Source organism: Agelaius phoeniceus, chromosome 13, assembly GCF_051311805.1.
Source record: "Agelaius phoeniceus isolate bAgePho1 chromosome 13, bAgePho1.hap1, whole genome shotgun sequence".
Taxonomy (NCBI): domain Eukaryota; kingdom Metazoa; phylum Chordata; class Aves; order Passeriformes; family Icteridae; genus Agelaius; species Agelaius phoeniceus.
The window spans coordinates 10,212,260-10,234,582 of NC_135277.1; the positions used below are offsets into that span (position 1 = coordinate 10,212,260).

Below are 22,323 nucleotides of genomic sequence, written 5' to 3' on the forward strand. Positions count from 1 at the left end.
CCCAGTTCAACATATTTATTATAACTCATAAGATAGACTCATACTGAGTTACATGACAGATTACAGGTACATAAGGTTTCTAAATATTGAACAAAAAATACCTAAGCCCTAAGACATGTGTTATGTTTGTTAGATTTTTAAAAGTAATGATACTTTTCATGTACTAGCAAAACATTTCTTTTTAATGATGTTGCACTTTATTATGGTCCTATATAATATTATATAGTCTGATGAAAATAAGTTACTTTCACACCAGATAGTGCTACTTGGTTTACATGATCAAAACTAGGATTTTTCTCTAAATAGGTGTTTAATAACAAATTTTCTATTTGTTTATTTTTAGAGAGAAGAACTGAAATATTCACCAACTCCTTTATTTCTAGTTATACCACTAATTTTAAATCTGCTGAATGGGTCTTCAAGAAACCCAAACTCCTGTTCAACGTGCTTTCTTACAGTGTTCACAAAACACAGCCCATTTTCTTCATGACAACTGTCCTATCACCACTTTTTCTGGGCAGGTATAGATAACTGAATGCATTAACTCTATATAATTAGAGATTATAGAAAAAATAGATTAATTAGAATCTATTCTTTCAAACAACTTGGCCACTTTCTGCTTCCTCAACACTATACAGCATTTAGATTCTTTAAACTCTGTATCTTAACTAGGCTGTTAGAGTATATCTCAAGTTAAAAGACAGAAAGGTAAAAGACTTGCAAAAGCTAAATGTACAGTCAACGACGCGAATTTTAAAATATATTAAAATTTGGTGTGCATTCTAATTCAAGGGTAAGGATCTAGCAAGACATGGATATTAGATTTCTCTTATGTGGTTACAGAATGTTATGATCAGCTGTTGGCTGTTACAGAAAGCAATACTCCCTCTTCCTTTTTGAACCTAAAAGATAAAATATGGGGGAGGGGAAAAGCTGTTTTTTTGAACAAATCCAGAAACACAGAGCTACCATTCACGTTTTAAGTTCCCTAGTATACTCAGAAAAGGCAGCCTAACAATTCAGCAAAGCCAGCAGCCTAGATTTAGGAAGTATCACAACTAGAAACAGAATCATACAAGTTAAAAGATTTGACAGCTATAATCTTTTGTAAATGGAAAAAAGTTGGTAACTGATCTTCTGCCGAGAGCAAGGGCAGAGTTTGCTGACTTCCAGCATAACTTGTGCTGATATGGCATCAATTTAAACACATAATTAGTTAATCCCATGAGAGCAAGCAGATTTCCTGTTTCTACAATGGCAGTCATACAGAATTCTGAGCTGGGGAACAATTGGCAGTGATTGGGTAAGACTAAAACCGAGTCCTGCTTCAGCAGTTTTGTCATGTCACTTAATAGAAAGATGAATAAGAGCTAAGTAATAAACTGTAGTTTGAGTATGTCTAAATATTTATGGATATTTATTTAAATATTTATGAAGTGCTGGAACTCTGCAAAGTGCTGTTTCCATTTAATACTCTCCTGCAACTTTTCACAATTTTCTTTAAATGTGTGTCCTTCACATGGCCATATCACTTACACCACATGCAAGAAAAGATCAATTTCATGTAAAACAGACAGTCTTGAAATTAAGGAGCCAGAAAGACAAGCAAGATATCCCTTGAAGTCCTGTGTGGTTACAGTTACAGAGAGGTAACAAAGAGAGGGATCTTAAACGTGTTGAGTTTAAAATTCAATGGCAGTCAAGCACAACTAACACACACTTGTTACCATATTGTAGCACCACTGGAAGTTAACTGGCAGGTACAATCAGCTGTGTTGCAGTAACTGTGTGTGTGCATGGATGGGAGGCAGCCCAATCACTGAGGGACACAGCTCTTGCTCTGAGTCTCATTTCAGAGTCTGAATGTTTGCAAAAGCTCCATTTTTAGATACGAAAGTGTTATCTCGGCAAGGCAGAAGTTTCACTGTGTTTTGCAGACTCAGCTAACTATCCTACATTAGAGTTCATTCACTATCAAAAGGCATTAAAAATACCAAAGATTTATGCATTAGGTAGTAAAGCATCTAAAAAACAGGTCCAAAGTTATCTGACAGCTACAAGGTCATACTTAGCAACTCAGTTTAGCCCATGTAAGAAGTGAAATCATGCGATACCTTCCAATTAAATATCCTCTGCATTTCCTGAGAGGAGAAAAAGATGCCAAAATCCCAGACAGTTCATACTGACCTCCAATCCCATCTGATATGAAAGCTTCGAGAAGCTTTTGGGACAGACTTAGGAAGTCATCCACAGTGACAAATTACAGTTGTTACTACAACACTACCATGAAAGACCATTTTAAGGATAATTTACAATAACTCCTTCAGATGATATTGTGCAAAGAACACCAAAGCTTGTACTGACCTATTTTTAATTCAGGTACTCTCCCTACTCCATGATAACAAGGTTTTAGAGAATATGAAAGCACAGTCTAATCCAGGGAGTCCTCATAAGACAGAGCAGATTTCAGCTTTCTCTCAGTTTCCTATATTTCAACAGTTGCAGAAGTCCCATTTGTGTAGCCTCCTTTAGACTTCATGTGGTCCTGAATTGACACAGCCTAGGAAAAAAAAAGCCTATTAAAAGACACATCTTATAAATTCTGGTTGCCAGAGCAATTATTAAAGGCATCAATTTGAGAGGGCAGGTGGGCCATATGTTTGCAGTGCTGAGTCCCAACAGTAGGGAGAAATAATAACTAAATCCAGGACTGTTAAATACTATTTTAAGTCAGTGTTTGAGATCCATTTTGCTATACAAAATCCACTTATTCTTACATCCCTCACCCTCCACAGCTTTGACTTTAAGGTGATTTGGTTCTAGTATCAAGTGCATCCATAGAATCTGCATCCAAAAGTTCTCATAGTGTGTAAAGATACCGAGGAAATGAGCATTTCCTTCTCAGTCTATCTCCCACAGTATCTCATATTTACAAACCAAAAGACAGTTCTGTTCTGATGCTACTCTATTGATGAAAAAAACAAACCCTCAAGATTTTTCTCTGTGTTATAATTACCTAGTATTTTATTAGCTACCTGCTCTGCAGGTTACTGAGGGGACATGTGTGCCTCTCCCCCCCGGAGTGCCCACTTACTGAGGAATAGTCACTGCTCATCTCCCTGGCCCCGATGTGCGCAGTGTGCACAAAGTTCATGGGCTCTCCTATCATATTCCGGTCCAGCCTCCGGCGCCTCTTCTGTGAGAAAATAAAATATCTTAGGTCTCTATTCAGAAAACATCAGCAGCCTTCAGCCAGAAACAAGTAGCCAAGATAAAAATAGATAGCCAGGACTGACCCCAAATGACACCTCATGGCAAGCAGGCTGAAGTGTCAGACTGTTCACAGTAGGACACTATGAAAGTCACTTTTATTCCTGCTAATTGAATACCAGCAAAAGCTTTCTTTACTGCTGGAAAGTCAGGGCCTGAGAACTGCAAACAGTCACACTGTCGAAGTTTCTGGCAAAGAACACACAGTTCAAACATAGCTTAACAGGACTGGTTTTAGCTTTTGCATTACTTTGCCCAAACTAATCAAAACAACAGCAATGAAAGTGTTTCCCACGTAACTGGAAGACAAAATTTCATATCCAATAAAGGGTGGCAGTTGTGCATCTACCTACCGGTGGGGGCTGTTCACCATTGCACCAGTTAAAACAAACCAGGAACTCAGTCATTATATTTCTCAGTAAAAAGGTCTTGTTAAGTGCAATTCTCTGGGAGTTTGAGCAGTACAAAGACAGTACAGTTCCTAGAGTGAGCTTAGAAAGGAAATGCTTGTGCAGGTTCACTGGTAGAGATCACAGAATGCATCTGATAAGTATACCTGCAAAGAGATTAATATTTAAATTTGTATTAAAATATATCAAAGTTTTGTAACAGTTATTGAGCAATAGGCAGTTCCTAAGACTAAACCAAGACTGTTGCATTCTTAAACACTCCTGTAAAGGAGAGGAGCATCAATTTAAAATCACTATGTTCACATCACAAATCAGGGTTAAGAACTCTGCATATTTACAGACAGTATTGGAAGTTCTTTATAGAAATGTGATTAAATCAGTGCTAGAATTAAGTAAAGTCTTGTTTTACAGTCTGTGATCTGGTTATAAACAAAGCTAAGTAATACTTATGAATTATTTTTATAAGTAATTTAAGTTATGAAACTTTACTGTTTTGTAAGAAACCAGCTTTGAACAGATTAACCTGCTAACGTTTACAAACTGAGGCCTTACATATGTATGGTTACTCTACTTAGATAGGGAAAAGCTCAAAGCAAAGAGCCTTCTACAATTCCAAATAGCCCTTAAAAGAGAAAATAAAAGCCTTGCATACCAGCAAGACAACTATTGAGGCTAGAGCTTCTCAGACAGAATGTATCAAAATATTAACAAAGCAATCCTGAACTGGAGACACAACCAGGAAACTCACTGACTCTAAGTAGCATGAAGCCAGGAGACAGCCCAACTTTTAGTAGTTACTGACTTTTTTTTTTAATGTATCTTTGTTGAAAGCAAGCCTTGGGTTATAGAGTAGCCTTTCCTATCAAATTTTTCACACCCCAGATCATTAAAACAATATCACAACTGTTCGTTAAAGAAAGTTTTGTTATTTTTTTGAAGCTTACAGCTTAACAGAAGTTAAACAGTATAGTTTCATCAATTCAGTCTTTCTGAACCCCCACTAAAGCTTTCACAGCAGACCAGCATAAGCTTCATAGGCATTTCCTCCTTCATAGGCATTTCTTATGTAGTCCCACAATTATGTAATTACCACATCTATTTCTTTCACTTTTGTGGCTTTCTAACATTTCATCACGTCTCACTTCAAGCAGATTTTTAAAATTTCTGTGATTTATCTTTCAAAGCATGCTATGTCTGCCCCTTTGTTTTAAGTAGTCTATATGATACATTTCTGCAGAATGTCTTATATTATTCCAGTTTGTCCTAGGCAGTTTTAATACAATTCATTATCTGCCTCAATTATAATTTTTCACCTCATGCCCTCACAATGGTCTTTACCACCACCGAGAGGGACAGTGGTTCACACAACCATAAAGACAAGCACAAGTCAAAGCTTCTGCCAGCACTTCACATTAACTGCGGATTTTTGGGGTTTGTTGCATGTTAACGAGACCACATCAAAGCGAAGCTTTTCTTAAGTGTGTCAGTGCACAGAGATCACCTATTCGGGAAGCAGAGTGACTGATGGACCCTGTGCCCATCCCCAAGCACCAGCTGAGCGCCTACCGTCCTCCTGCCGTACCCCTGTGTGTGTGTCCATCTCCCCGCGCGGGGCTCCGTGCGTACCTCGGCGCTGCCTGCTGCTCCCGGAGAGTCCTGACAGGATGGTGTGTCCTCATTCAAGCGCTGGCACACACCCAGCTCCCGTCTTGGCAGCTTCAGCACATTTACAGTTCATATTCCTGGGTTATAATTAGTCCTGTTGGCTAAGCAAGAACGCTCCGCTGCGCTCCCATGCCCTGCGGCGGCTCCTCCGCTCCGGGAGGTGCTGCACAAGTCTCCAGTGCACTTCACGCGTCCCTACAGGTGTCAGAAACGCAGAGAGGAGACCAAAAATAGAGCCCTGCTCTGGCGTCAGATTTGTGCAGCCGTGCAGTTTTCTCAGCACTCCCCATGCAGCCTGTGGCTCACTTCCACCCTGCGGCAGCTCTGCAGGTGTCCTGCTGGCACACGGCGTGCTGAACGCCTTCCTGTTGTCTTTTACATCAGAACGCTTCTTTTCCTCTGCATGACTCAGAGAATCATCCCCCAGGACAGGAACGTTTGTGCCAGGGCATGGGACACCACCTTGCTCCCAGAGACTCAAGGTTTCCACACTAACCAGAAGAATTTAAAAAACATCTTAATGTTTCCAGGCTCACCAAAGACAAGCAAAAGCCAACAAGAATCCCCGAAGCAAGGAGAAAACAACATTTTGTCACAGTTGGCACACAGACCAGAACGGGACAATATCCTGTTGTTCTTTCCCTCTGTTTTTCACCATGGCAGCAGTATCATCCAGGCGAGGAGACAAAGGGCCTGGGAATGGCTAGCACGCGCAGACACGGCCCTGGATGTGCTGGCAGGATGCACAGCCCTGCTGGAGCCCGGGACTTAAAGTGCCCCAGAGCTTTGGGAATGCTGAGATAAACTTCTCTGAGTGTAACAATCAATTTCTCCTACCATTGCTGTGTATTCAAAAGTATTCAAAGACTTCTTGTATTTTACTTGTAAAATATTAACAGAAAATATTGGCCTGAATCGAACCAAAAACCTGAGTCTTTACATAATCAGGGGAGACATATGGTAATGTTGATAAATAACATCACTAAACATAATTATTCTTCCCAACTGGCCTTTAGACTCAAGGTCAGATCATGCAAAATCCTTGCCTCGAGCTGTTAGTGCAGGACAATGAGGGTACAGTTAGTGAATATTGTCACAGGCTGCCATCCCCCTGCCCCAGCTCAGTGTTCAACTGGGATTTCTGTGGGGCCCACTTGCTGTCATTTTCACTCCAGCTCTGTCAGTGCTGAGTTCATGCAAGGAGCAGTGTATTTCAGCCTAAGTGCCTTTCTAAAAACCACCATGCTTCTAATTTGTTCATTATCCCTCCTTTTCTCGCTTGACATCAACATCATGTTAAAATCCTCAAACTGTTGTATGTTTACATACTTGAATGACAAGGTGTGGCAAAAGACAGCAAAACTTGTATTAGTTTTGAGTGTGAGACTTGGAGAGTGCATCTTGCTTGGTGAAAAGGTGAAGAGTACAAAACAATTATTTAGACTTTGGAAGAACCTTGGGGCCAAAACAGCTAAAATCTGCTGTAGAGTGAACTTAGCTGCATTCTGATTTTACCAGTGTATGTACACATTACAGGGATGCATTCCTCAAACGATATAATAATAATAATGCTACTATGTATCATAAATGCATATATTGGTCTACCATCCTGGAGCTTTGCAGAAAGCTGGGAATAAGGTTTTATCTGTGTAGGATTTTAGAATCCTATTTGTGTAGGATTTTTAACCTAAGAAATTGGGGTGTACTCTCTGAGGACACCCTTCTTTCCAAAGCTAAGTAGACATATATTTAAAAAATAATTCTTCAAAACCAAACCAACTAACCAAAAATAAAAAACCACCAAAAAACCTCCTTACACTTAAAACGCCCTAAACCACAAAGGCAGTCCCTCTGTTTAAAAGTGAAAAAGAGCTAAATTACCTTAATCTTGAAAATAAAAATTTATTTTCAACTAAGTGTCTGTTCCCCTGAAAATAAGAAGAAAAGCCAAGAGACCAAAGTGTGTGTTCTGTTTGGAAGTTAAAACAACTGCAAGAGAAATCAACTAAGGTTTGCTTGCAGTTTTACCAGAAAAAAACAGTAAAAATAATGAAAAAAACAAGCAAATGGTTGGCAACACATCCACCGCCAATAATGTAAACATGTTGAACGGATTAAGTGGTTTGTAAATTATGAAATTTACTGTTACTAAAAAAAAGCTATGACCATAAATTTCCCTTCTTTACAGAAGGAAAAAAAGCAAAAGGTAGAGTTCCTCAGGCACAGCAGAGGAGCGAAACGTGACAGCCAAGGAAAAGCATATGAGGGCAGCAGGAAAAGCAGTAATTGCCCTTATTTAGAGAGGGCTACAGAGGAGAATCTCTCGGTGTCGATATCGCGGTCGGTGTTCCCCGGGCCTCCCGAGGCCCCGGCCCGGCCCGAGGAGGCGCCGTGACCTTGACCCAGCGATGCTCGCGGGGCTGCCGGGGACAGCGGCAGGGGGCGCCCCGCCGCTCCCTCAGGAGCCTCGCGCGCCCTCACGGGGAGCCACGGCTGGTCTCGGCCCCAGCGCAGCTCCTCACTGCAGAACCTGCAGAACCGGGCCGGTGTCCGAAGCGGGGTCCAGCCGAACCTCCGTCAGGCCCGAGCGCCCGGCACTGCCGCAACTCCGCCCTCACGGGAGAGGAGCGCGCGGCCCAGAGCCAGCAGGGGGCGCCACGCCCCCACCGTTCCCGCCTCCGCCCTTCCCCGGCGCCGAGGCCGTCGAGCTCCCCCGAGCGGTCGCGCTGTAACACGGCCGGACGTGAGTGAGCGCGCCCCAGCCAATCGCCACGAGCCGCTCGCGTCACGCCGCCTCCTATTGGCTGCGCGGCGGAGGCGGCCGCCCAATGGGCGCGGCGGAGCGCGAGCGGAAGGCGCGCGCGCGCGGGCACCGCCCCCCTTTGCGGAGCGCGCGGCGCGGCGCGGACCGGCCCTGCTGCTGCTCTGAGCGATCATGGCGCTGCCCAGCAGTTGACGTTTGGCTTCTCCCCTCTCCACCTTCTCCTCTTTCTCCGGCCCCTTCCTTCCCTCTGCCCGGGTCCCGGCTCAGGCACCTAGACGGCCGGTACCGGAGACACCGGGTCCCCCCCGTCCCTCAGAAACAGGCAGTAGGAGTCGGGCCGGGCGGCCGCCGGACGCGCCATGAACATCATCATCGGCATCGGCGGGTGAGAGCCGGGACCGGGCGGGGACGGCGGCTCGGGCCGCGGGACGGGCGCGGGTCTCTCGTCCCGGCCCCTCCCGGTGCCGCAGTGGGGGTGGGGGGGTGGACCGGCCCCACGTGGCGCTTCCCGACGGCCGCGCTCTCGCCGCAGGGTCACCAACGGCGGCAAGACCACGCTGACCCGCCGGCTGATGCGGGCCCTGCCCAACTGCAGCGTGGTGCACCAGGATGACTTCTTCAAGGTGAGCGCGCCGGCCGGTCCCTGCAGGCCGCGGGAGGGCGCGGGGTGACCCCCGCGGGCTTCCGCCCGCGCTGCTGGCGCGCTGCCCGCCCTGCGCCGCCCTGCCCGTGGCTGTGCGCTCCCGGCGGGGCCGGATAAGGCTGCGCTAGAGCGGGTCCCCACGGCTTCCGTGCTCGTGTCCGTGGGAAGATAGAGGAGCAGGCGGCTTTATCGTACCGCTCGTTTTATCTGCATGCAAAGGAAACTGGTGGAGGGCTAAGATTCCCCTTTGTAGCTTCAGGGTTTGGATCTTGAATCTTGCTTTGAAACGGGTATTGAGCTTCTCAGTAGTAGTCCTGACCAAGCAGGTTTGTTTTTTTTTTCTTGTTACTGTTTCAGCCCCAAGATGAGATAGAAGTTGAAGATGGGTTTAAACAGTACGATGGTAAGCCTTTGTTAGTGTTTTCAAAGCATAACTCAAAATCTTAGAGTATATTGATTCTTTATGTGCACTGTTTTGTACTGACTGTATCACTAGATGGTATTTAATTGCTGCTTAATGATAGTTGCCTGTTTTGTCTTAGTGATTAGTGCATTAGATATGGAAGCTATGATGAGTACCATAAATGCTTGGATAAAAAACCCAGTCAAGTTTGAACGTTCTCATGGGATCAACAACACACTGGATGCCCAGATCTTGGAAGATAAGGAGAGAGAAGATGAAACAATCCACATTCTTATTGTTGAAGGTTTCCTACTTTATACCTACAGGTAATCAATTCTGCCTTCATACATTTAGATTTTTACATTATTTTATGTATTGGGCAAACCTCCAAGGGAATAAAAAGACATTTCTAAACCAAGAGTTAATAGCTGGCATTGACTACTGCCAAGTTCAGGTGTCACAAGTCTAAAGGTGGCTCTAAGTACAGGAAATGGATATAGTTTTACTTTTCTGGGTTTTGCTACTAATTAGTCGAGGTGTAACTAAACAGGTGTCTCTTTCAGGCCACTGATTGATGTGTTCCACCATCGGTACTTTCTTTCCATTCCATATGAAGAGTGTAAAAGGAGAAGAAGGTAAGTTTGCCCGAGTTCTAGCCCAATAACATCTAACTCATTCAAGTAATTTTTTCAAAGACTTTTAAAGACTTTAGCATTACCCATTCAAGGCTTTGCTTCTCTGAAGCTTTTAGATGAGAAGGGATAAAGGCAAATGTAGCTGCTGAGTTAGAATACTGTAGCTTCCTTCACCAAACTGACCTATGACTTCCCACCAAGCTGTTGTGTCGTGTATGTGACGCTCAGTTTCTGCACACACCTTTCACTAGGCTTTCTACTATGCTGGTTTTCCAGTTACACAGTTCCCAGGTCTCAAATCATCTGAGGTTTTACATTTGGCTGTGTTGTTGCACACATACTCTGTTCTTACTGCAAATAAAAACTTAAATTATGTTTCAAGAGGAATAAGCAGACAGCTAATTTACCCAAAGTTCTGCTAAAGCTTTTAAGAGTTTATTCACCAATATTTAGATCAGTCTGTCTTGGGAACTCCTTTTGCATTTTAATCACTTTCAACCTGCACATCAAATTTCAGTTTATTTGCATAAATTGATGCTTGCAGCTCTTGCTAACTCCGAACTCCTGATAAGCTCAGGCATCAAACTGGAGTCAATGGGCTTAGGCTAATGTGTAGAGAAGCCCAATGAAGGATCTGTCATTTCCCTGAATTGTTATTGGAGTACTTGTGAGTAACAATGCCTTAATTTACAGTTCAAGGAATTACACTGTACCGGATCCACCTGGATTGTTTGATGGCCACGTTTGGCCTATGTACATCAAGCACAGGAAGATAATGGAAGAACTTGGAGTTGATGTGGGTATGTCTTTAATGACAAAAGCACTTTGAGATTGCTTTTCAAACCTGTGCAATACATACTGGTTAGATGCATGAGGGGAGGTGAGGCACGTGGAGGGAGTATATTTCTCTGATACCAGCTAGGTGCATGCTTTTTAAGTGAGGATCTGGCAAGCATACAGAGACATTGTTAAAGTTCTCTTATTTTACTTTCTTTAAGTGCATTTGAATGGGACAAAATCAAAGGAGGAGCTGTTTAATGATGTGTATGGACAGATCCAGAATAAGATTGAAGAACTGCTTAACACCCAGGTATGTGTCCAGGTTATGTTGCAATTCAAAGGCAAACGTCTTAAAACCTGTGTTGGAAAGTATGAAGCTGTAACTCAAAATATGTTCACATCTATTTTTTTGTTTAGAAATAAGCTGCTGATTCTTGTGAGTGAAGATAATTCCTGTTTGCTCCACGCTGTCTACCTGACTGCCTCTAAAGTTCCAGCTTCTGTGAAGACTCAACTCCCAAATTCAACTTTGTTCAACCTTTCCCTTGAAAACTGAGTTCTGTATGGCCATAATTAAAAAGCACTTCCCCCTTGTCTGTGATCCTAAATTTTGCTTCAGTCTAGTATGCCTTCTCAGGTGACTCTTTTCATGATGTTCTTAGAGTCACAGGTTAAAACATTACAGTGGAACTGATGTGAAGTGGTTCAGCTGTCCTAGGAGAGTGTGTGTATCTATATACACACACACTGCTTTGACTTCTCTGCTTTCAAAACTCTGCATGCATTCCTCTAAGAATTAGGCAGCAGGTATGCTTCGAGATTAGGATTGATGTTCTTCACAAATAAGAGAACTGGAGACTTTCAGGCCATTTTACTAGTGTTGAATAACTGTTCAATCCAGTGCATGCATTGATTTTGGATGCAGACAAATCAGTTTAGGTTCAGGAAGAAAACTTTGCATACAGAATTGCTTTGAAAGTATTTATTCTAGCAATTCCTGTAGTAATCAGTAGGGTAAGGCAAGGTCAGATTCCTGTGCAAATACAGAAGTAGTTTAAGGCGTCAATTTACATAAAAGAGCATGGGAAGAGCACTAAAAAGGCTTTAATCCATAGCAGAAGGAAATGTAAATTAATGACCAAAGCCTGATTTAAAAAAAACAAATTTAAATGTCTGCCAGGTATTCCAAGAGGGAAGATATATAGTGATCCAGTGTGAAACCAGTCCACTTCTTTGGAAGGTTTTAACCAATGCTGAGAACTTGAAGACTTGAGGACTGCTTGAAGAACAGCAGTTACTTCAAGCTCAGATGCATCAGCTTCCTGATGGGAGCTGGTCCTCCCCAGTATCCCCTGGAAACAGAGAAAGTTCTTTCACATACTGTCAAAGTAGGGCCTGGGGAAAGGTCTTTTTTCTTATAAGATACTCTACTGTGAAGAGATGAGCATTAGAGTGTTGCTCTGATCACAACTGAGGATGTACTCTGCTTGTACTCTAGCAAGGAACTAAACCAGAACAGGTGTCTCTACCTGATTGTTTTTCTTCAATACTTACTTAAGTAGTGCATTCCAATAGAGCAGAGGCATCATATCAGCTTTCATGTGGTACATGGTTCTTCTCTCCTTACTCTGGTCAATGGGAAAGGTCTCCAAAGGCTGAGCATTGTAGTCAAACTCAGCCAGAATCACCTTGTTGTAGGCTGTCACTAGTGGGCAGGATGTGTATCCATCATACTGCAATGAAATATACCCACTTCTCATTATTCTGACCAAAGCCTAAAGGCCATGGTTAACATTCACATTTCAAAATAACTTTCAAGGAGGTTTCTGTATTTCCAGTGTAAATATCAGTGAAACTGCTGCTAAGCCAGTTTTGGTTTATTAACCCTAATACTAAGCCACTCTTTCAAATGCAGATCTATTTAACATTGCTTAAATTAGACCTAACCTAGAACAAAATAGGGCATAATATCATTAATGGCTGGTCATTGTAACCAGTGGAACTGGTGACCAGCAGATGTGGATGAGAGCTGGTGTTTCAACAAGGCAACAGGAATTTCAATGAGAACTTCCAGAGAATTGCAGGATATTCAGGTTAGTGCTCCCAAGGAAGCCATGTGTAAAATAAAAGTAAAGGCTCAAGGACAAATTTGAACATAATTTAGGCCTAACAGCTGTAGTACAGAAGCTTCAGTTTACCTCCTTAAAAGATCATATCCTACATGGGAGAAGCAAGTTTGCAAGAGTTTTTCTGGAGCAGGTATTACCTTAACAGTGTAAGTAAATCACTTGCACTGATGAAAACCCTGACTAATCAGGCTCTAACCTTCTGTCAACTCAGAAGTCAGGGCTTCAAAGAGGTAATACCTTTCAATGGCAGTATCATGTACTGTGCAATTCCATTACTACTCTGACATGCAGCAAATAACCATTTAGCACCACAACTGCAGAGGCAAAGCCTTTCCTACCTTCTGGTTCACACACTCAGCTGCTTTCAAGACTTCCTGCATAAGAAGGGAGAAAACATTCAAGAGAATTTCTCCCTAAGACAAGAACTGTAAGTACCTTTTTAACTGGCAACTTGTTCTTCATTACCAGAGAAATGGTTTTATCAAGGACTCCAGACTGTGCAGCTAAATAAAAAAGAAATAGAAATGTACTAAGACTGTTTGTCATTACTAAAGCAAACAGTAGTACCCAGGCATTTTGTTGGACAATTCAGCTGCAATTGAACTTACATGTAAGTTTACTGACCCAGATTAAAAAAAAAAAGACTAATGCTTTGTCCTCCCTGTTTCGAATATGTTAAAGTTTAATGAAACTTGACCTGATATTTTTAGCCTATGCCCATTCTCCTATGATAAATTATACTTGCTGAGTCTTATCAAACACTGACATTCTGGCACACTGACGTAGTGTTTCATTTTGAGTGCTGCAACTGTGGACTCATTTACTGAAGTTAAGTACTCCACCCTTTCATTACATCAATAACATACTGTATAGCCTGGGGTTTTTTCTACTCTTATTTGCCTTTTATTAGTTGTGAGACCATACACTTAAAGTGTTTTAAGTGTGGAACCTGTGGCTACAAGGCCAGAACATGTGATTTTTTGATAGTGACTATCAGTTAGGTGACACATGCATGAGGAGCTAAGATAAAGCAGAAAGGTTCATTACTGAATGGTGATGGAATACAAGAACATTTCATTCATTATATTACATTCTATGAACACAAAAAAATAGAATTAGTTAGTCTGTGAGGCATCTAGAACAAGAGAATTGTTGGGTTAGTGGCATCAACATGGTCTGTAGGTAGCTAGTTGGCCCAGGAGACTCTGGGCCAAAATTGAAGTCATGACCTCAGGAGTAACAAACTAAAAAAAAGCTTACTGACTCCACTCTTGTCATTTACACACACAAACCTACACATGCAACTTTACCTACAGCTGCAGCAGTTTTTGATGTTGGAAGGTTGGTGCAGTCTCCAATACCAAAGACATTAGGATACTTTTTATGTTGTAGAGTCTCCTTATCTACATCCACCCAGCCACTTGCATCTGAGACAGGACTGTTGATGAGTACAGCAGGTGGCCCCATTGGGGGTGTGACATGAAGCATTTCATACTGAACAGAAAGAAAGACACTCAATGGTTAGTTCATCAGAACAAACTCTACCTGTTGGTATAAATAAACACAGTGTGGAGAGAGGGTTTCTTGGGTTTGTGTCTGTTTTGGGTTTTTAAACACAAGTATATAGAATGAAAATCTGCTCTCAAATTTCAAGTGCATCCTTTAATTAACATGAATCTTATCAAGGAACTCCATTTGGAAGAAATTTGCCTTCCTCCATACACACCTGAGACATTCCCATGGCATACAGGACTCCAGGCATTATTTATGAGACATTTTTTCTTCTCTCCACCTTGGTTTCAAAATTTTTAATGTTCTGCTAAAGTTAGAGATAGTACTCTCGGGGGGAAACAGCAATGCACAATGAGGCAGACCGTGTTATAACAATGTAAAAGTTACTTTGCAGTACACAAGGAAAAGAAATAGAACCAAATGAGGGGTCTGAAAGCTCCTGACCTGATAAACTTCAGTCTCTCCAGGTTTGTCCAAGTTTTCAAACACAGCTTCTTGCTTGTCTGCTCGAACTTCTATGAGGTTGCGCTTGTAGTTAACAACAATGTTCTTGTCCTTTATTATTTCAAGCAATGCATCAGCATATTTCTTAACACCAAAAATCACACCAAGTGAGGTGTTGAATATGATGTTTGCTTTGGAACGTTTTCCTGTCTGCAGGAGGAGATCCAATTAGCCTTTTCTATTAAGAAACTGTGATAAGAAGAGACAAAAGAACTGTGCTGCACTACTGAAGAACTGATAGAACTATTCATGCAGTTCAATTATTAATGAATGTTTAATTAATATTTCACAGCATGTTAGAAGGTAGACCCTTTCAGCGTGAGACACTGAAGATACCTCACACACACAACTCTTGAGAAGAGGTGGCTGCAAAGCACTGAGGAACTGCTGTATGCAGGTCAAATTCTTGAAGCAGTTTAGTGTTAAAAAGCTTTCAAAAATCTTCACTTCTGTGCATAATTCAGGTACTCACCCAGCAGGCAGCTCATGAAACTTAAACACATATGAAGCCTGATGCTTCCACCTGTAGTTGTCTTTTGCTTCCACTAAGCTTGCCTGGCTAAGACTCCTCCTGATGCTGAGACAATGCACCCCAAGGAGCAAGCATAGCCACTTTTCAGACTAGTAGACAAATGGCAACAGGTATGAAGTACTTAAAGTAACAAGAATGATGTAATTCCAGCCAGCGTTATTTTGGTGCACCATTTATAGTAATAAATTAGGCTGAGAACAGTTGTATCTGCAGCTCACCAGAAGCAGGGCAAGCCATTATTTCAGTATGAAATTCTGAACTGAATTTCTGAATTCTACAAGTTTCTCTGACATTAAATATATGCTAAATATTTACATACATTCCTTATACATTAAAAATGAAAAAGCAACTCAGTCACTTTAATAATCCTGAGTCACAGCACTCTCATGTCTTTTATATTTGTTTTAAAGATAATATGAAACCCTTAGAACAAGCCTTCCTTCCAACTGTGAGGAAAAGCACTGGCAGAGAGGGTAAAAGACTTACTTTTCTCAAGTATGCATCTGTTAAATACATAATCTTCTGAGGAGCCCCTGCACACTTCACTGGAGTATTTGGAAAAGTGAAGATAGCATTTCCTTCCTTAAAATCTTGTAAAGCTCTCCATGTTTTCTCTACTGTCTGGGCTGAATAATTGGAACCTATTTTAGGGTGATTAAAACCTTCAGGCAAGCCTTTGATCTAGGAAAAGAGAAATTAGGGTTTCAAGTACAGATGGCAAAAGTTTTGTCAACATTGACAAGTATTAAATACAGCCTGAGAAATCACTACATAAGAAGTTTCTATCAATAAGAAAGTCCATATTTACTTGCTACTTGGTATTTTTAAAATAGAATTTAGTATATGATTTTGTAGATGTACGTTTAGTGAAATTGGTCTGCAACATCTGAGCATAAGTCTTCAGAGCAGACCCAGTCCCAAGTTTTTTAGACTGAAATTCAGAGTAACAATACATAAACATCATCACAAGTAAAAATCATGTAAAAAAAAAAAAGCATTATGAAAATTTATTAGGTGAATTAAACTCTTCTGTAGTCAGTTGCAGATTTGCCTAGGATCATTTTGTTTTTACTAATCTACATCCAGTAATTACTTCCCTAATACTCCTACTATGACCCGAGCATCTGATTGTGAGAAAGGAAGTGGTACCCATTTTAAAATAATGGATTGCAGGAATTCTGTGAGAATATAGAGTCATGTTACATGCACTGCCATGTGTTTGGGACGTTCCAGTCTGCACCAGAATACACTGCTGGTGAAGAGAAACCATCCCCCTTTTTCAAGTGTCCACTTTTGTTTTAAAGTTACTCTGAGTTTTCATTACAGAGTGTGATTAACTGTGTTACATGGCTTCTACTAGTGAACACTGAATTTATTTTTATCAGCTTGTATTGAAGCAATAGATATGAAGACTGAGAGGAGAGTCACTGAACATGCTGCAACTCCTCATTCTACTGACCTAAACACCAGAGCTTATTTGTGACTGTAGCTAACTGAGACCAGCTCTTGCTTGACATATATCTTGAAAGCTTTTCAAACAGAAACTTAAATATACTGTCAGGTACTACATCATATTCAGGTCAGGGTAAAACCACAAGAGTCAAATTGCTCAGACATCTTGCTTTTGTGTTTTCCTCCTCCTACATATCACTGTGGTCATTCTTGCACCAACATTTTCCTCAGAGTGTCACTGTGTGCAGTGTACAGGAAACATTTCACAGGGGAAGGGCCCCAGGGCCTATTTAAACTCAAGCCTGGTAACTCAGCTGGCTCCTGTAGAAGTGCATCCTTTAAGAAAGGTGAGGGTAGCTCAAATTAATTCTGCAGGTCAGAGTTTACTGACTGCTCTGTTTACCTCATCCTGTGTACATTAGAGATGCCTCAGACTCCAGTCAGCATACCTTATTATCTCATTATTACAGATGCCTTAAAGCTCTGGACTTAACTTGCTGCCCCATCTACTGATATTGCCATAGAGATGCAACAAAGTTGTCATAAAAGGCTTTCCCAAGGGTAATTTGGGTTATTACACAGAGATCTGTGGTAGGAGTAAAGTCATTAGTCTGCCTTCTAGTTCTTTAATTCATAGTGTTCAATACCTTGCAGTATAAACAGTTCTGAAAAGCCATTTGCTTTTCTGAATGTACGTGATGCTATTAAAATTAGTAAATATATGATTACTGTAAAACAAATACCTTTTCATAATGCAGACTAATTCCAAGAGCAATTATCAGATACTTGTAAGATACCTGTTGTGTAAGGAATAAAAATAATTTTAGACAAAGAAACCAAAGCATTACATCAAAGTAAATTTCAGTTACCTGACAGCAACAGAGTCACAAGGAAGGAGATACAGGGAGCATCAGTAGCATAAATTAAGCTCTAAAAATTCTAGTTAAAATGCTAACTGCATTATGAGTTACACACACAGCCTCTGTTATACACAGACCCAGGTATCTGGAGCAAAAATATTCTCTCTCTTCAGTTCACCATAAACAGGGCAAAGGCTTATGATAGTAGTATTTTAAGTTGATGTTATTCTAACCTAGTTATCTACCACAGTTTTTATTAGAAAAAGATTTTAGGATCAAGTATATAAGACTAATTGGAATTTCCCAGCCTCCTAGAAGCTGGAGGCCTTGCTCATTAGGCAGTTCTAAGGGAATCTGCAGAAAAGGGACAGAACTCATGACATAAAATAAAAAAACTTTTTTTTTTCAATTATTACCCTGATGTCATTCTCCAGCCAGACATAGTTCTTATCTGGCTCCAATGCTGTAACTTGAGATCTGATCCACTCAACACCTGAAGGCATTACACTTTTCATGGGACGTGCAGAAGCTGCCAGCTGCTTTGCACCACCACCAACCAGGGTCCACAGGGGCTGATAGTAATGAGTCTGAAATAAAAGTTCAAATGGACATTTCAAAACTGTTTAAAGGGACTTAAAGGCACATCACTCCAAATGCTCCGAGCAATGTGCTCTAAACATTGTACTATTCTTAACAAAAGAAGCTGTATAAACAGCTGTATAAGCAACCAAGATTTTTCCATGACAAAGCTGCAGGGATGTACAAATCTCACGAAAAAGAAAGTGTCACATAAAATCTTTTGAAAGATGATTAGTTGGCTTACTTTCCACAGCTAAAAACATGTGGGGCTGCAGAGGGATGAGAATCAGACCCATCTGGTCACATGTAAAATGCTTATCCTTGACAGTGCTTTACAGCAGAGGGACACTCACCTTATTTGGCTCAACAACAGCCACATTTTCTGCCCCCACTCTCCTCTTCATCCGAGCACTCATGGAGATTCCACCAGCGCCTCCACCCAACACAAGTACTTCATAATAATCCCTGACAGCACACCTGGCTGCTGTGTGTAAGGAGCTCATCTGCATTCCTGGTTTCAGCAGCCACACACTAGAACGGAGACAGGAGCAGGAAAACACTGCTCCAACTGCTGACATCTTTCATTAAGTGGGAAGCTAGGAGATAAGGAAAGGCACCAGTAACAATTAGAGGAGGCAGAATTTATATCTATTTAAATGTCTGGGTTAGTTTTGAAGGCAAAAATTACAATAATAAATTCCTCAAGTCATCAGGCAAGAATTACAGCTTTTTCATTTATTTACTCATTTATGTTACTTACCAAGCGGAATTTCAAAATTACACCTGAAACCTCAAATATTTTCAAGAAAATCTGCTAATGTCAGCTTCAAAAATTCTCCACTACACCAGATGTAGTTCAGCAACTCATTCTGCACCTTTATGTGCTATCTTGACATCCCTCATGTCTCTGTATCATGAGTTCTTTATAATTCTTTATAATCTAGGCCCCATTATTAATCCTTACAGTTACAATTTAGGACAGAGAAGGAAAAATCCCAGAGGCATCCACCGTAAAACCAATGCTAATAATTTTGTTTTGCAGATGCAAAACATTTTTTTCTCATCCCCTCCCCATTCAGAACAAAACACCCAAATCCACGGGAAGTTAGTTTAACTTCAGAAGGCTGTTTATCATCTGTGCAGGCAGCTATTTAAAAATGTGCACTTCCATTTATAGATCTCTTTTCCCTTTCACTCTAAGGCTATTTGTTTGCATGTTTTTAGAATAAGTCTGTTTAATACTGAAGAAAAGGCACTTTAAAGAAATCATAGTTAAGACTGAGCAGGAGAGCTCAGTACCTCAGTATCTCAACTAGAGCCTAGAACAAACACGTAACCCAAGCACGGCAGTTCTTGCCGAGTTCTTGCTCAGTACAACTGCAATTTCTTCCTCTCCAGGGCACCTCCCGTATGCTAAGCTCCTCAGACTGCCTGCTTTATCGGACCAGTTTATTGAAGGAAGTTGGAACAAAGAGAGTTAGACAAGTTCGACTGGCAAGAAGTACAGATCATTGCAACTATTCTTTACCAGCTAGTCCAGATCAGCAGTGAAGTACTCCACCCATGCACGCGTGCGAGCTCGGCGGGCAGCCCCCGGCCGGCTCCAGACCTGCGAGCCCCTCAGCTCCGGTCACAGCGGCCGCTGCTGCTCCGCGGCCCCGAGGCCGAGGCACCCGGCCCGGCGGGGGGAGCAGGGCCCTGACCCCGGGGCCGGGGCACGACCCGCTCCGCGCTGGGCGAGGCCGCTGCGGCCCTCAGGCTCCCCGCAGGCTGCCCACCGGCACGGCCCCCGCCGCCTCCCGGCTCGGCCCCAGCGGACACCCGCGCTACCTCACGGCGGCCCGGACCCCCGGGCCCGCTCCCCGCTCCGCACTCACCGCTCCTTGCGCCGAGCAGGGCGGGCACGGACCGCGCCGTCGGCCGTGTGAGATCGGCGCCGGTGCCGGGAGCGGCGGGGCGGAGCTCGGGGCTCCGGGTGCTGCCCAGCCGCGGGCAAAGGCCGCGGTCCGGTCGGGAAGGGCAGAGCCGGGTGGCGCAGCCGGCGGTGGTCGCGGAGCCCCCGCGAGGGCCTGAACCGAGCGCTCCCCTCCGGGCAGGTACCGGTGGCACCCACAGCTCCACCCCCTTGCTTCCCAAAGTTTTGAAACTCCAGTCCTAAACCTGGCCCCCTGCCAATCCCCGGTAACCCAGCCGTGCATTGGGCATTGGCCTCCATCCCAGGCAGCAGCCCAGTCCCACCTGGACACACACGGCACGGGTCACGCACATCGCCGTTACCAACGGCAGAATCACCACTAATACAGTACCTGCCATGGAGGGAGCACGGATACTTCAGTATCTGAACTTTCTCCAGTTACCTGTGAGCACCAGCCCTAAACTATAATCTAGGAGCCCTTTTCCATAGACAGAAAAACAGCAAAATTATTAAGCTTAATACCACCAAAACACTTACTAGATCAGATCAATAAATAATAAATGAGCTCTGATGGAGTGCATCCCCCAGTGATAGGCAAAGGCTCTCTTTTCAAAGCTGCTGAACACCCAGAGTTCCTGGGTTTCACTGGACAGAAAATGTACTGAAAAAAGACACATATTTTTTAGAGTGTGTCATAGAGATCAGACTTATTGTTAATAAAAGAGACTTCTCTAAAGAGAAAAAGGCCCCAAGGTTTATCGTTACATCCTTTAAAACACCCAAACTGCCCATTTTTATAGTTTTTATGACTTTCTCAACTTCCTGTCCAGTTGCCTTTGTATAATCAGAGTGCAGCCTTTTTTCACATTTTTTGTTCTAAAAGGTTGATCCTCATCTCTGTGCATGAGAAAATTGTTGGCCTGTTTTTTTAAACATGTATTTTTAAGACTGCCTTTAAACATTGCAGTATTTTCTTTAAGCTCCCATGCATATTTCCCCATAGACTGCTTACAGATATAGCCTGCAGTTTTAATTAAAAAAATTACTCAAATGAATTCCATAATTCAGAAACTCACAAACCAAACATGAAGAAACTCCTCACCTGCAGCACAGAGGCATCCAGCAGCCGTAGGGAGCAAGCACTGCCTTAACCTTTCCAAAGTCCAGGCAGGATGAGAGGGTGGGAGCTGCTGTGAGGGCTGGGCACACACTGCCTAACCCTAACCCTGGACTACCACATTTATCTACTCCATAAGGAACTTTTTATAAAATCAAGCACGACTAAGTGTACACAGCAACAGAACTGCTCCCTCAAGCTGTGCATGATGATGCAAGCATGTATTTTTAGATGTCAGTATTGTTAATTTCATCCAATAGAGCATTTACTTTTATGCATTAAGACTTACAAGAGTATTTGGTAGAACATCCTATAGATGTAGAACAAACTATAATGAATTATAATTTTCACTGAAGTAATTTAAGAACACATTAATAGAAGTTATGTAAATGGAACAAACTTCATCCTATACATTTTTATTAATTTTCCTCCTTTATTACAGAAAGGTCATTTAATAAAATTAGGTCCTTATTCATAGAAAACCCAGATCTTATCATGCTTTTATGGGAAAAGTTAATCAATCTCATTTTTATGTACGTGCATGTGATTCCTCAAGTAAGCACTGTCCGCTTTTACCCCTTTGATTGGAAATTATTCAAAACTCTGAAATGTGCCAAATTTCAAAAGTATCAATTTCTTAGAATTCTCTAGTTTTAATTAAAGTAACCATGATTTTTTTGAAACAAAACAAAATCCCACAAAACCACAGTTCTTTGAAAAAAACACACAGTTCTTGACAGAGAGAGAGAATAGGACTTGATATAGTAAACTGGATTCTGTGAGGGCATACAAATCAAGAAATATCAAAGGAATTCAATCCTGATTTGGATACCGAGGCATCCAGTTTCATGTAATAGTTTAATGAGAACGATTTTAATTCCCAGAATCTGATTGGGAAATTACATCACAAAATAAAATACTTAGACAACATTTAGTTATGTACATTCTGCTCCAAAAAATGGACTGTGGAAATACTTTACATTTCTCTTAGAAATACATACAAACCACAGCAGAGGCCAACAATCCACTGGCAATTAATGGCCATGAGTCAACTTCAGGGAAAAATACCTGGGGAAAGTTTTAATCTAATACTGCTTCACTAAAAGCATTTCAGTGTCCCTTCAGACTGCTTTAAGTAATTTGTTCTCCTTGC

At 42.0% G+C, this 22,323-nt stretch overlaps 3 protein-coding genes across 9 annotated transcripts; 1 reads left to right on the plus strand and 2 right to left on the minus strand.

The window, feature by feature from the left end:
- LOC129126176 (CDC42 small effector protein 2-B-like) lies at positions 1–5,979 on the minus strand. 3 transcript variants are annotated; one of them, XM_054641977.2, is made up of 4 exons: positions 5,307–5,979; positions 3,624–3,826; positions 3,095–3,196; positions 1–2,560 (listed from the first exon to the last, which is right to left on the minus strand). In XM_054641977.2, the coding sequence occupies exons 2-4, from the start codon at positions 3,675–3,677 to the stop codon at positions 2,486–2,488; spliced, it is 231 nt and encodes a 76-aa protein (XP_054497952.1). In that variant the 5' UTR covers positions 3,678–3,826; positions 5,307–5,979; the 3' UTR covers positions 1–2,485. The 3 variants fall into 3 exon arrangements, with proteins under 3 accessions (XP_054497952.1, XP_054497953.1, XP_077041770.1); XM_054641978.2 differs by having other exon boundaries at positions 5,263–5,979; XM_077185655.1 differs by having other exon boundaries at positions 5,247–5,979.
- Positions 5,980–8,163: 2,184 nt separating this feature from the next.
- On the plus strand, positions 8,164–11,164 carry LOC129126513 (nicotinamide riboside kinase 2-like). Of its 2 annotated transcripts, XM_054642503.2 has the most exons (8): positions 8,333–8,494; positions 8,642–8,732; positions 9,110–9,155; positions 9,295–9,481; positions 9,719–9,790; positions 10,484–10,590; positions 10,789–10,880; positions 10,988–11,164. In XM_054642503.2, the coding sequence occupies exons 1-8, from the start codon at positions 8,469–8,471 to the stop codon at positions 10,991–10,993; spliced, it is 627 nt and encodes a 208-aa protein (XP_054498478.1). In that variant the 5' UTR covers positions 8,333–8,468; the 3' UTR covers positions 10,994–11,164. The 2 variants fall into 2 exon arrangements, with proteins under 2 accessions (XP_077041888.1, XP_054498478.1); XM_077185773.1 differs by lacking the exon at positions 8,642–8,732 and having other exon boundaries at positions 8,164–8,494.
- A 373-nt stretch (positions 11,165–11,537) lies between these two features.
- On the minus strand, positions 11,538–21,845 carry SQOR (sulfide quinone oxidoreductase). Of its 4 annotated transcripts, none has more exons than XM_077185769.1 (10): positions 21,156–21,845; positions 18,492–18,734; positions 17,976–18,146; positions 17,443–17,496; positions 15,734–15,928; positions 14,656–14,865; positions 14,010–14,193; positions 13,135–13,202; positions 12,125–12,303; positions 11,538–11,922 (listed from the first exon to the last, which is right to left on the minus strand). In XM_077185769.1, the coding sequence occupies exons 2-10, from the start codon at positions 18,714–18,716 to the stop codon at positions 11,865–11,867; spliced, it is 1,344 nt and encodes a 447-aa protein (XP_077041884.1). In that variant the 5' UTR covers positions 18,717–18,734; positions 21,156–21,845; the 3' UTR covers positions 11,538–11,864. The 4 variants fall into 4 exon arrangements, with proteins under 4 accessions (XP_077041884.1, XP_077041885.1, XP_077041886.1 ...); XM_077185770.1 differs by lacking the exon at positions 21,156–21,845 and adding an exon at positions 20,016–21,148; XM_077185771.1 differs by lacking the exon at positions 13,135–13,202 and having other exon boundaries at positions 14,014–14,193.
- Positions 21,846–22,323: the final 478 nt, after the last annotated feature.

Coding starts and splice junctions, on each gene's coding strand:
- LOC129126176 (XM_054641977.2), bottom strand. CDS start 3,677: ATGACTGAGTTCCTGGTTTGTTTTAACTGGTGCAATGGTGAACAGCCC. Junction 3,197..3,623: donor ATGGTGAACAGCCCCCACCG/GTAGGTAGATGC, acceptor ATTTTCTCACAG/AAGAGGCGCCGGAGGCTGGA. Junction 2,561..3,094: donor TGAGCAGTGACTATTCCTCA/GTAAGTGGGCAC, acceptor TTTTTTTCCTAG/GCTGTGTCAATTCAGGACCA.
- LOC129126513 (XM_077185773.1), top strand. CDS start 8,174: ATGGGCGCGGCGGAGCGCGAGCGGAAGGCGCGCGCGCGCGGGCACCGC. Junction 9,156..9,294: donor TGGGTTTAAACAGTACGATG/GTAAGCCTTTGT, acceptor GTTTTGTCTTAG/TGATTAGTGCATTAGATATG. Junction 9,791..10,483: donor GAGTGTAAAAGGAGAAGAAG/GTAAGTTTGCCC, acceptor CTTAATTTACAG/TTCAAGGAATTACACTGTAC.
- SQOR (XM_077185769.1), bottom strand. CDS start 18,716: ATGTCAGCAGTTGGAGCAGTGTTTTCCTGCTCCTGTCTCCGTTCTAGT. Junction 17,497..17,975: donor GGCTGGAGAATGACATCAGG/GTAATAATTGAA, acceptor CTTACACAACAG/GTATCTTACAAGTATCTGAT. Junction 15,929..17,442: donor TTAGTCTGCATTATGAAAAG/GTATTTGTTTTA, acceptor CTCTTTTCCTAG/ATCAAAGGCTTGCCTGAAGG.